At 44.5% G+C, this 13,087-nt stretch overlaps 1 protein-coding gene across 13 annotated transcripts in view; it reads left to right on the plus strand.

Annotated features, from left to right (window-relative positions):
• mecom (MDS1 and EVI1 complex locus) overlaps positions 1–13,087 on the plus strand; it is a 130,940-nt gene that overhangs the window by 111,537 nt on the left and 6,316 nt on the right. For 2 of the 13 annotated variants that reach the window (XM_068708817.1, XM_068708923.1), the window contains exons 6-13: positions 587–698; positions 871–1,018; positions 1,139–1,319; positions 4,300–5,692; positions 5,910–6,000; positions 7,497–7,523; positions 11,082–11,248; positions 11,488–11,565. In XM_068708817.1, coding sequence (XP_068564918.1) covers positions 587–698; positions 871–1,018; positions 1,139–1,319; positions 4,300–5,692; positions 5,910–6,000; positions 7,497–7,523; positions 11,082–11,248; positions 11,488–11,565 — 2,197 coding nt within the window. The remainder of the gene's footprint in view (positions 1–586; positions 699–870; positions 1,019–1,138; positions 1,320–4,299; positions 5,693–5,909; positions 6,001–7,496; positions 7,524–11,081; positions 11,249–11,487; positions 11,566–13,087) is intronic. The other 11 variants (XM_068708833.1, XM_068708841.1, XM_068708851.1 and 8 more) reach the window with 11 other exon arrangements.

A 13,087-nucleotide genomic window follows, 5' to 3' on the forward strand; every position in this document is an offset into this window, starting at 1 on the left:
GGGCTATTTTCATACCATTGTCAACACTGGATACTGAAGAGTGACAAGACGGATGTGTAGCTGAACTGGGAGAATATGACACTAATGATGTAAGTGGCTCTGTTTCCCACCCGAGCCTCTGAAAATGAGCTCATACAACAATGACACAGGAAAGAAGAGTCTATGAACTGGCATAAATTGTGTTTTATATAGAACGTTGTTTTCATCTGAGACCACTGAGACAAAATGACCACAATTAATGCATTGAAGAATATATTTGTCCTTCATTACTTGTCCAAGACTTTAGACTACTAACTGTATGTTGTGATGTAGTAACAAGAGATTCAGTGCAACTTGTATGAGACTGGACCACAGACTAACTGACCAGGGCCTGCAACAATAAAATCATTATATTTCCCCCTTATGATCTATGTAATGGAATGACATAGACCGCAAACATACCCCACACATAGTTTACATTTTAAGTTAACTTGCAGTTTTGAAATACTTCTGATGTACAAATTGTAGTTAAACCCAAAAACATCATATTTATTTTTGGAGGGTTAATTTAAACAGTATTCTTGCTTTCCTTTATCTTGTCTGATAGGAGGGGACAGTGACCTGCAGGCCCAGGAACCTCAAGATTTGCGACCCCTCCTCATGTCCCATGGTCTACAGGAGTGTAAGGAGTGTGACCAGGTCTTCCCCGATGTCCAGAGGTAAGTCAATAGCTGACACACTCAAACACACACATCTATTTTGGGAGATTTTTGTCTGATTCGTCATCTCCATCAATACACGTGTAGAGCTGGAGCGGTCAGACAGCCATATGATACAAAACTAAATTCTAAATCCTCATTTTAGTTTTTCCTGTGTTTGTGCTTCCTACAGTCTGGAGGCCCACACTCTGTCCCACTCAGAGGAGAGGGAATATAAGTGTGACCAGTGTCCCAAGGCCTTCAACTGGAAATCCAACCTTATCCGACATCAGATGTCGCATGACAGTGGCAAGCACTATGAATGTGAAAACTGCTCAAAGGTAGAGTGATGACTTTTGGAGGGGGATATTGAATCAACTTTTTTGGAGATTTTTATCACTCTCCTATTTAAAGAAGCAGATAGTAACTCCCCCGTGTGTCTGTGCGGTTCCTTTCCCCAGCAGGTGTTCACAGACCCCAGTAACCTACAGAGGCACATCCGCTCACAGCACGTCGGGGCGCGGGCCCACGCCTGCGCTGATTGCGGCAAGACGTTTGCAACGTCTTCAGGCCTCAAGCAGCATAAGCACATCCACAGCAGTGTCAAGCCCTTCATGTGTAAGTCACTAAGACCCTACCTATGTAAGTCTCCTCAGTACGTTATAATAATCATAATAATAATGATAACAATATGCTTGTGACTTGCCTTTAATAGAAAAAATGAGATGTAATTGCAAAAATACCTTTTTGTCCTTCCTCAGCTTCTTCTCAAGAGTCAATCGTTCATGTTCTACAGGGATTACACATGGGATTATATAGTAGCTGTGTTTAGAGTGGCAGTACCATTTCTTTTAAGACAAGAGTCATTTTTATCTGCATCAGCACTCTCACACAGTGCTGATATGGTGATAACAGCATTTAAACTAGCATGTAATTTGACTCAATCCCTCTTGGTCTAACCTTGTTGCGGCCTCTCACAGTGACCCAGCCTCACCTGATGTTGAGGCTACAGCTAACGCTGCTTTCTCTCTCATACACACACACACACATACACACACAGACACACTTTTTGTCCCCACTCCTCAGTAAACGCTAACTCCTGCAAGACTAAAACACATTTTGACCTTTCACATTTTCGCCACCTCACTACGCAGATCTGATCCCCTTCCCCTAAAGCATTATGACCTTCACCCTTTGCTCCGTCTCTCTTTCCCTGCCCCTTCACAAATCAACCCTCTTTCTCCTCCTCAAACAAACACACACATTAACACACTCACACATATGCATATGGGCCGGAGTCACTGCATCTCCACTGCAGACCTCTGACTCCCCACTCTTCTCCTCTCTCCCTCCGCCACATGCACCATTCCTCACAAATAGCAACCACATGTAAAGCCCTCTTCCCTGTGCTCTGTCTGAATAGGAGTCCATTTGCTGTAATCAGCAGAAAATATGCAGGTTTAAAAACAACTAATGGCTGTGTAAAAAAGACAGAGCAGCCTCAAACATGACCTCTGCCTGGGAGAGACCATGAGTGCATCCAATGTGTTTGCTTGTGCGTGTTCTCTTGTAGGGCATGTACGTGTTTTGGACAGTGTTGTACTGTATCGTAATTCTGTTTGTATGTAAGCGCACGCAATGTGTCAAGGATGTGTGTGTGTGTGCGTGTGTGTGTGTGTGTGTGTGTGTGTGTCTCAGAGCTTCTGTATGCAAGTGAAGAACTCAGGCCTGCAGGGTTATTCCTTTACGACACTTAGCTAGCCACCGCTCTCCTCTAAGGAATGTGTTCATAATATTTAGTTTCAGTTTATTAAGAGCTGATGAATACACGTGTGTCATGCGTGTGTGTTGTTAGTCTGTAAATGTAAACTACATGATTTTTGGTGCAGGGCTTTTTCTTGTAGTTTTCTCAGGTCATGTGGCTGTACTCAAGATTTAATAACTACTTATTTGCTATTATAAATTATTAATTGTTTATGTCGATGCTACAGTATTTTATTTAACACAAAATGTATTGCTCACATTTTAAGTAGACGTACTACCTACCTCACTGCAAACTTCTACAGCCCAAGCTCAAACAGATTAATTGTAATCAATTGAAAAGTATTCAGATCCAAATTTCTTCATCTGTTTTGCAAGATAATCGCACAGCTTCCAGAGAGGAAACGTGTGCAATATCAAAGGAATCATGCACTCTTCATTTTGTTTCCCCAGATGTTTTAAAAACTTCCTTTCTATCCTGATTGTCTCCACCAAAGCCAAGCCACAAATACACTTAATTTCAACTTAGTTTCCTGGGTCTATTCATTAAAAAATACTTTTTTTTATAACATTACATAGACTCTTGGCTCGAGCATTCCCATTTGGAGTTCCTCTGTGGTGTTTATTTAAATCTGTTTCCACAATACTTTTTCCTATTCTTCCTCTTCCTCTCCATCTCCTTAATTTGCCTCTTGTACACCTTGTGGCTGGAGGGCATCCAAAGTATGCAGAAGTGTAATCACAGTGTGCGCCGAACCACTTCCTCATCCCCTGTTTTGAAGATCTCATAAGAATGTCAGCAAAATCAATCATCCTGAGCTGCCTCTAACTGCTTGTCGGATGATCAAAGTTTTATCCAAACGTCAGCTGTAGTGTAGCTGATTTGCAAAATATCCTGAGGTGGGGGCCAACAAAGAGGAACATCTTCCCTCTCTCATAAACTGCATTCTTGACTTTTATTACAATAGCGAGAGAAAAGAGCATGGGAAAAGTACTTGGCTACTATCCCCTTTGTAAATTCAAACAAATAATCCATTGGTAATAGATAATGTTGACAGACTAATAATGGGGATAGATAATGTCAGACAGTGAGGTTTTTTCTCAGGGCCGGGTGTTGCCACTGTATGTCATCCAGGGTCAGACAGAAGGACAGACAGGCATACAGGTTTTGACTGTGGGAAGGTCACTTAGCGCAGGACGACAGGGACCCAGCTAACGGGACAAGGTGAGGGGGCTGAGGGGGTGACAGAGAGGCCCGGAGGGGGAAGAGGGAAGAGGGGCAGTAGAGGACGTGAGACCTGTCCCTGGGAACCGGACTGCAGGATAGGATTCATTCAACTCTGCTTCCTTCACAAACTTAAAATAGAGCCATTGTACTGCATGCGGCTGAGAATGTGTGTGTGTGTGTGTGTGTGTGTGTGTATCTGTATGTCTGTGCTATGTGAATATTTTGTGAATGTGCCTGCATGTCGGTGTGTGTGTGTCTGTGTGTGATTGTTTACGGACTCCCTGGGAGCGTCTCTGGGAAGACAATGGGGCTGGAGATGCCTGGGAATTTGGTTTGATGTGCAGGTGATGAGTGGCAGCAACTGACTCACACCGTCAACCAAACATATTCCCTTACAATGCCAGGATCTGGACACACCTCTCCTCCTCATTTAGCTGGAAACTGTTGTCAGAGTTTTATTAATGGGAATATGAGCAAATCACTCATGTTGTACTTCCTCTGCCTTAGCCTCAGCCAGCCTGAAGCTTCTTAAATAGAGATGTCATATCATGTGATGTTATTTTATGTGTGTATGTGGGAGGGGGGGTTCGGTGTGTACTGATACGTTGTTTTTCTGTCTCTGTGTCCCTGCAGGCGAGGTATGCCACAAGTCCTACACCCAGTTCTCTAACCTGTGCCGCCATAAACGCATGCATGCAGACTGCCGCACACAGATCAAGTGCAAGGATTGTGGGCAGATGTTCAGCACCACATCCTCCCTCAACAAGCACCGGCGCTTCTGTGAAGGGAAAAATCATTTCACGGCAGGGGGATTGTTTGCCCAGGGTATGCCACTCCCCGGCGCCCCTGGCTTGGACAAATCAGCTCTGGCGATGGGCCACAGCGCTGCTGGGCTGGCTGATTACTTTGGGGCCAGTCGCCACCATGGCGGGCTTACCTTCCCTGCTGCTCCAGCATTTCCCTTTAGCTTCCCTGGCCTCTTCCCTTCTGGACTCTACCACCGGCCTCCGCTCATCCCTGCCTCCTCTCCTATCAGACAACCAGTCCATGCACCTCTCGCTGGGCCTGGTGCAGAGCTGAGTAAGAGTCCACTGCTGCCGCCAAGCCCTGGGCTTCAGGAGTCCCGAGAGCTCCTCAAGGCCCTACGTAAAGATAGTGGTGCACCTGGCAACCAGATGCCAGGTTCAGAGCTCCACACCCAGAGCTCCTCGTCCTCCACAAAGCAGCGGAACAAGCAGAGTGACCAGTCTGAGAGCAGCGACCTGGACGATGTAAGCACGCCCAGCGGAAGTGATCTGGAGAGCACATCGGGCTCAGAGTTGGAGAGTGACATGGACAGTGAGAGGGAAAGGGGGGCTGCTCGAGAAAATGGCAAAGGCCCCAAGAGGAAGGCAAGTGAAGGAGCCCCCCAAAGCCCCAGCCTGACAGACAGCAGTGCTGCTAAAGACTTTCCAGGCCCATCCCTCATCCCATCCTCGCTGGACGAGCACACAGCCGTAACAGGGGCTGTCAATGACTCTATTAAGGCCATTGCCTCCATTGCTGAGAAGTATTTTGGCTCCACAGGGCTGGCTGGCCTGCCGGACAAGAAGATCGGGGCTCTGCCCTACCCCTCCATGTTCCCACTGCCTTTCTTCCCAGCTTTCTCTCCTCCAGTTTACCCTTTTCCAGACAGAGACCTCAGACCCCCAGGCCTGAAAGGCGAGCCACAGTCTCCAGCAGATGACTGCAAGAAGGCACAGGGCAAATCCTCATCCGAGTCACCATTTGACCTCACTACTAAGCGGAAGATGGAGAAGTCTGCCACATTTGCCCCCTCTAAACCAGGCACCTCCCACTCCACTGGCCAGGATCAGCCACTAGACCTGAGCCTGGGGGCTAGGGGCCGTGGAGGCAATGCAAGAGAGGAGGAGTCCAAGAACAACCTGGGCTATGAGGAGGAGAAAGCAGTGGTGGAGATCCCAAAAGCTGACACCTCTTTACAGCATGCCAGGCCGACCCCTTTCTTCATGGACCCCATCTACAGGTATTGTTAGTCCCGGTAGTGTACTTCACCAGAATTAAAGTCACTAACCTACTTGGACTGCTGTTACACATTATATTATGCAAAAGTGTTTTCATACTGCCAAAACTGTTTTGGTGTAATTTACTGTCATCTAATTGTTAACTGTAATTTTGTAATACTGAATATAAGTGTACAAATATTTTCTGCTGTACATGCGTTAAGAGAAATCTACTATTAGCAGGGTTGAGAAGAGGAGAATGAGCGATCCGTTTGAGACTCTGAAAGACAAGTACATGCGGCCAGCTCCAGGCTTCCTCTTCCATCCACAGGTAGGTTCTGAGTGTGGCATCAGAGGGAACTGGGGCAACTTTGGGGCGCTGAGAAGGAATTTAATAACATGGCACACACCTTTTCTGGGCTAAATCACACATTCTCTCCAGTCCAACTATACACTTTTACCTATACACTGTTAGTCAGTTTTTTTGATTTTAGAGTTGATCTTAGATGCCTTGATGGACCCTGGATTAATTAAATAGACAACAACAGCCCAAATCTGTCCGTGTAGCTCTTGGTCAGTTTCAATTCAAGATAGTTGTGATGTTGTGCAACCATGGCAACTTCACTGTTACAAGTTCAATGTTAGGTGCCCATATCTACAGATGTGACAGCAGAGTGGTGTTAAAACAGTTAAGATATTATTATGACTCTTTCTATAAGGAACTCTAATTCAGAATGATCGTCCCAAGCTGACCAAAGGGGATTAATAAGGCTCCAGCCTTATCCAAACTACTGCCTGTTAAGCCCGTTGTTGGCTATCTGAAACAGATGTGGCAGAGAGAAAGGGCACATTCTGACACGTCTTCCCATAACATGTCTTTGACTACAATATAAAAAATGATATGCTCTTAAAGCAATGATTTCTGCCCCTGGGTTTTCTGTGCCAGTACAGTATATCCAATGCCAGACTCCAATTGTGTGTGTGTGTGTGTGTGCGCGTGTGCATGCGGGTGTATATGTTCGTGTGTCTATGACATGTTGCATTGACGTTCATTTGTTCAATCTGCCCCTGCGGGTGAGAACGGTCCGTCGGAAAGTGAAAACACCACTTTCTCAGGCATATGATTTCTTTTTTTTTCTTTTCTTTTCTGGCTGTTTCAGGTCTGGTTTTTACAGGCTGTTTCATTTGTCTGATTTATATCCTCTGTCCAGAGTGCTGCATGGGCCCAGCCTGCAGCAGCCACATGGCCGTCCCACACGCCTTAATGAGGTGTCCTATCAGTAGAAACACTAACAGAGTGCTTAGGCCATCTTTATGACTTTATGATGTCTGGACACACAAATCATTCCCAGAAACACTAGACAGAGTAGGTCTAACCCAGACCAGGCAAGGGGCCCTTCTGTATACTTTTGAGGGGGTTTGTTTTCAGTCACCTGACTCACTCTTGAGCTACATATAAAAAAGAAAAGAGGTTGCAAAGCGGAGGGGACTGGAACTTTTTTTTCAACCTTTTGTGATTCAGCTTTTTATTTCCTGGCAGGACATTTTACTACTAAGCAATACTGGCTTAGATTACATACTGGCACTGTATTTGTAGCCTGCTATAATGAGCTTATTGAGCACCAGGAAGTGTTGGGAACTATTAGCGTCTCCTATAATTCCAGCGCCATAACTCTGCAGATAGGCAACTCGTTGCTCATTCAAACTTAATCACATCGGGACCCATCATTCCCTCTGTACCCATATGTGTCCGATCTAAAGCTGTTGATTCATGCACCACTTCCTGGTTCTGACTGCTTTTTCTTTTCCTTCTGTCCCGCCCCTCAGTTTCGTTTGCCAGATCAGAGAACTTGGGTAAGTTCCTCTTTAACCTACAGTACTGCCATGTGTCTGTACTTCTACCAAACAGAACCCATCCTCTAATTAATGCATGGGCTGCATAACGGTTTACAACTGACATCACCCAGCATTCGCATGGCTTTAGCCCATCACCATCACGCACTGACTGGACTTGTGTCTGATTCTGGCCATACTTTATTGTATAAATAAATTGAATCTGAATGTTAATAATGGTCATCATATAATATTATTTTGTATTAATTCGCCTTGAGTATTTGAGTCTTGCTGTTTGATTTGTTGTAGACATATGCCCTCTCTGATTCACATGAAAGGGTTTAAGCGGGGATTTCCAGCCGAGCTACACCCTGTTCATCCAACAGCTCCAAATATACAGAATGTTTGCTTATTTGGAGAAAGAAGCAGGGCTTTGCAAATGGGCATTGGGGGATGAGTGAGATGGAGGGGTGGTGTTGAAGGGGGCTGCTTTACATCAGCGCGAGGGTAACAGTCTCTTTGGGACACTGGCGGGGGGACTGGGGGGTTAGTTCCTCCCTCCAAACATCTGGTTCCCGATAAAGATCAACAATTGAGAATGCATCTCACTAATTAAGGCCCTCACAGCATCACTGACATCTGAAGATAGCCAATCAACTGCTGGTCCCACAGCGACGCTACAGCAACAAGCAAGTTCACAGACACACACACACTCACTGCCCGGGGGGGACGGACAAGGGGGTTTTGGGAGGTGTGTGTGAGTGTGTGCGGGGGTCTCTTATAGAAAGGAGTAGGGGGGTTATAAAACCTTTGAAATTTTGCTTTACAGCAAAATGTGGAGCCGTTTATCCTCCTGTACTTTAAGTTGAACATTTGCACACACACACAGCATTGTCAAACAGTGGCCTAATGAACCTGGCTCACCATCCATAAAAATGGCTCAATGGCCGAGGGTTTTTCTAAGCGTAATGTGTGGCAGACTGATGGTTACCAGATTCAATCATTAGTACATTTTAGAGAATCTGCCAAAGAGCTTAAACATACAAGATTTAAAAATAGATAATTGTGTCTATTTTCACCAACATGGGCCATGCAACAGTGATTTCAACTTGAAAATATTAACACTAAATAAATCATTATCAATTTTATATCATGTACAAAGCTCTATGGTTCATAACTTAAGTTATGCAAGATATTTTTTTCACAAAAACAAAGCATTCCAATGATCATTTTATTAAGACAAATACCAGTATGTATTTTATAACGAGCACTATGCCTTTAATTTGGAAGATATAGAGACAAAGGTTGAGCAAAGGAGTGAGATTAAACTCTTAATAGAGTGCAGCAGCATGAGAGGTTGGAGTTGTGATCAGAATTTCCCAGTAGATGGAGCTCGGATGGAGTATTTTCAGTTCTAAAAAGTGTCTTATCGGACAGGCTCGATACTGCTGACAGCTTTAGGGGCCTTAATGTTCCCAAGAGTTATGGGTTCTCGTTGAGCAAGGCAGACAAACTGAGCGTTCACTCCAGTGGCTGAAAAGAGCCCGATGAAATACACAGTGCACATTCAAAAGAAATATGAAAGCATTTCACCTCCCTCTTCCCCACAACCCATTACCTATCTTTCAATCCATTGCTCTCCTTCTTTTTCTCCTTCTCTTTCTCTCTCTCTCTCTCGCTCTGTTCTCTCCCTTGCCTTTGATTCATCGCATGCAGCATTGGCATATTCATAATCAAACGGACCTGACACTCCACATCCTCCCTCAGTGGGAACGTCGACGGCTGCGGCAGGAACTTTACACTCGGCCGTCACTCCTAATCAGCCGCTCCCAACACCAGGCTCCACCATCATCCATCAGCCCGTCTCTCTCCGGGCACTGTTCGCTCTTTCTTGCTTGCTTTTTTGCTTTCTTTCTTTCCTTCTCTCCTCTTCCTTCCCACTCTTATAATCTATCGTCTAGTCCTTCATCATGCTCCTTCTCCGATTCTCTTCCTCTGTTTCTTTCCCCTCGGTCTGCTCCATCTTGGCGTGAAGCCTGAGAGTGACAGGGGGTGAAAGCAGGAGATGAAATGTCAGAGTCGGAGCAGGGCTCTGGTGGACGACCCGAATCACCATTGATTTGCTGCCTTATTGAAATAAGAATAAGAAACAGGCTGAAAATTCAATACACGCAAAATAATGCAAATTTGTGTGGCCCCTTTAAAAAAAGGGAAAAAACCTCCTGTGTGTGAGATGGGCTGACAGGCCCTGCGGCCTATTGGGACCCCCTCACCCCCGCCCCTCCCCTCTCCTCCTCCCTCTGGTCCTCCCTTCACTCCCCCTCCAGCCCCCGCTCCTCCCCCATCCCGCCCCTCTCAGCACAGCGATATCATTATTACCCGTGTCTGGCCCTTGATCAGTAATGTCAACATCTTTCATATTGACGAATGTGCTGTCTGCCCGCATTGTGCACAGAATAGTTTACAGCCCAGCAGTGGACATGAATCACTCCTCTGCCACACACACACACACACACACACACACACACACACACACACACACACACACACGGACACACGGACATGTATCTGACAACACACATACACACTAAGCACGTACAATCACGCTCACATACAATGCATATGACATTCTACACACTCTCACAAATACAAATGCATTACAAATACATTCTTCTCTCTCACACATACATATATTTTCTCTTTCACACACATAGATGGCTATTAATCAGCTCCGGCCACCGTGCAGGACGTAGTTTCTTGTTCATAAACACACGCACACAGACCAACTGATAAGTGCACATATCTCCTAGGAGAGTACCTGATGAAAGTAAATATTCAGCTTCATTAGTAGATTGGCTGCAGTGCTTAATCCTTTGCGTGTGTGTGTGTTTGTCTGTGTGTTTATATATGGACTGTGCATACATGTGTGTTTTTAAGGGAACAAAAGCTGGCTGAATTTAACATTCAAAGTTTCACGCCTACTCGCCACTGACCATGAATGGGAGCATACTGTTTTTTGTTTAACTACAAAGTTATGAATCAGTATCAAATGTACTTGTCATGTGCACAAACCAGGGATTTGACCTTGCGATTCATGAATCATTGATGAACGTCATAATAAGAATTCCCCCAATACCTGTTTCACTTAATTTCACCTGGTGCAATGCCTGTAAACAAGGCTCGTCAATCAAACAAGATATGATCAAATTAGTCCAGAAAATATGTATTATATTTATGATTCAGTAAGTCACATTTAACAGTAGATGAGAATCAATCAAATATTTGCAGTTTTTGCTTAATATTTGGATATATATATAATAATATTTCAGTGTTTAGGACATGTGCACCAACCAGTACAGTATATTGGTCTGAATTATTCATTGCTTTTTGCTTTTCCATTTCATTAACATTAATTTTTTGTGATATGATAATGACAAGTGATGCAGCTTTCAAAACTGATAAAAGTTCAGTTTCTTTGCTTTGCATGTTGGACTTGCAATGCTAAATGAACATTAAGTATGTTTTTAAACACAACACTAACCCCTCATTCTGTTTTTTTCCTCTCCTCTGTGTCCTCAGATGTCGGCCATCGAGAACATGGCAGAGAAGCTGGAGACGTTTGGCTCCTTGAAGCCAGAGTCTGGTGACCTGCTGCGCTCCGTCCCCTCCATGTTTGACTTTAGAGCCCCACCCTCTGCACTTCCAGAGACGCTGCTGCGCAAGGGCAAGGAGCGCTACACATGCAGGTAACTGGTGTGCCATGTATTATTTTAATGTTTGAACTGTCATGGTGGCCATACATTTGCAATCATCTATGGAAAGTAGTTTTGGCATTAGAGTCTTTTTTTTCCAACTTTTTGCTACAGTAGAGTTACAGTAAGAGTTCCTATTTCTGTTATTTTTAATATTAGAATAATACATGTTTTTAGATTACTGATGTAATGTAATTAAAACATACTTAAAAATGTGTCTTACTCATTAATAGATATTGTGGGAAAATATTCCCGCGCTCTGCCAACCTGACCCGCCACCTCAGGACCCATACAGGAGAGCAACCATATAGGTAAGACTATTTCTACGAATCTAAAGAGCTACTTTCGAACTCATACTGTCTCTTGGACTTGCCTTTGTGTGTATATATTGTTGAAGTGTGTGGGTGTTTGGTTTTGGTTTGAGCTGTGTATGGAAGAAACAACATGTCAGCTGAATATCAGCCTCCTCTCTTGCCTTCTACCAACATCAATCCATCTGTCCTCCTCACTTCCAAGAATATACTCTTTACAAAACTATATTGGGAAAATTCTCGTCTAGATTTGCACAATAGCACATTATATCTTATAACTGGGCTGTTTTTATATCCTCACAAATACGAGTGAGAGCAGCAAACTTTCACACAGCGCATTCTCAGGCAGACAGAGAGATGCAGCTCTTCGGTAAACCGTGCATGGATGTTTTCCCAGGGAATTCTTGTCTACAGTTAGAACAGAGATTATGTGTGTTTTCTTACGGCCTAAAAGCCTGGAATGATTATCCTGCTGCTAAATAATTTGCCTGATGAAAAATGGTGTCCGTCGCCAGGGTGACAGGAAGAGGAGAAGGCGGGGGGTGGGGGGGGTTAAGCTTGGCTGGTAAAAGAGCAGAACTGAGAGGAAGCGAGGAAGTTTGGTGAAAAATTGGGGTGATGAGGACCACGGGCAGATGTCCAGGCCCGGCAGCTGTGGTCATTTCTCTTGTGCGTATGAGACTCAAACTGAACTGCAAGCCCAATGGCTACTTGCCGCACCAAGTGAGGCTTTCTTGCCAACTAAAAGTGTTATCACAAGATTAAGTTTTGTTACTTTTTAGTTCTTGAATCATAGTCTAGCAAATAAGAAAACGGTTACAAAAATCTCCCTGCCTTCCGTCCCTTTCCAGGTGCTGCTGATGTAGAAGTAACAATGCAGCAGCAGTACACATGTAAAAATTAATCTTGCACATTTACTACATTTGGATAATGAGTAAGCCCTGGCTAGCACTGCTCTGCTTTGTAGTTACTAAGGTAGTGGAATGTTGGCGCAAAGCTTGGAGGAGGCCTGCTGACCACAGGGGAGAGAGAAAGACAGACGCAGGCCTCTACTGCCCCAGTCTGATAGCCTGCACTCAACACGCTGGCATGCCATTAAAGATCACCGCTGTTTATTGTAATTTTTTGTGGAGATAACCGAGGGGTTCCTGAGGGACAGCCAATCGAGCGAGCTAATTCCACCAGAAGAAAAGATGTAATCTTCTCGTATAATTTTGCATGAAGAAACTTGGCAAGAGGCTCTAATTTTGCAGGGCTAGAACCAAATCTGTTGCGTGCTTATTTTGTGAGGGAAGAATGCAATTTTATTGCACTGGCTGGAGATAAGAGGCAGAGCTGTTCCACCTTAAACAAGCTCCTCCATCATGTCTTGGACTGTGGGACTGCTGGGACTGGATGCATGTGTGTATGTGTGTGTCCCACATGGTGTATCCTATTATGTTTCCCTCAGAACAATCCGCGGGTTTGTGTTGCATTATGCAGCACAGTTCTGACTAGCAGCTTGTGTATTTTTTTGTCATTT

The sequence above is a fragment of the Cebidichthys violaceus genome, unplaced genomic scaffold (assembly GCF_023349555.1).
Source record: "Cebidichthys violaceus isolate CVI_PGR_0920_01 unplaced genomic scaffold, fCebVio1.0.p SCAF_1, whole genome shotgun sequence".
NCBI classification, from domain to species: domain Eukaryota; kingdom Metazoa; phylum Chordata; class Actinopteri; order Perciformes; family Stichaeidae; genus Cebidichthys; species Cebidichthys violaceus.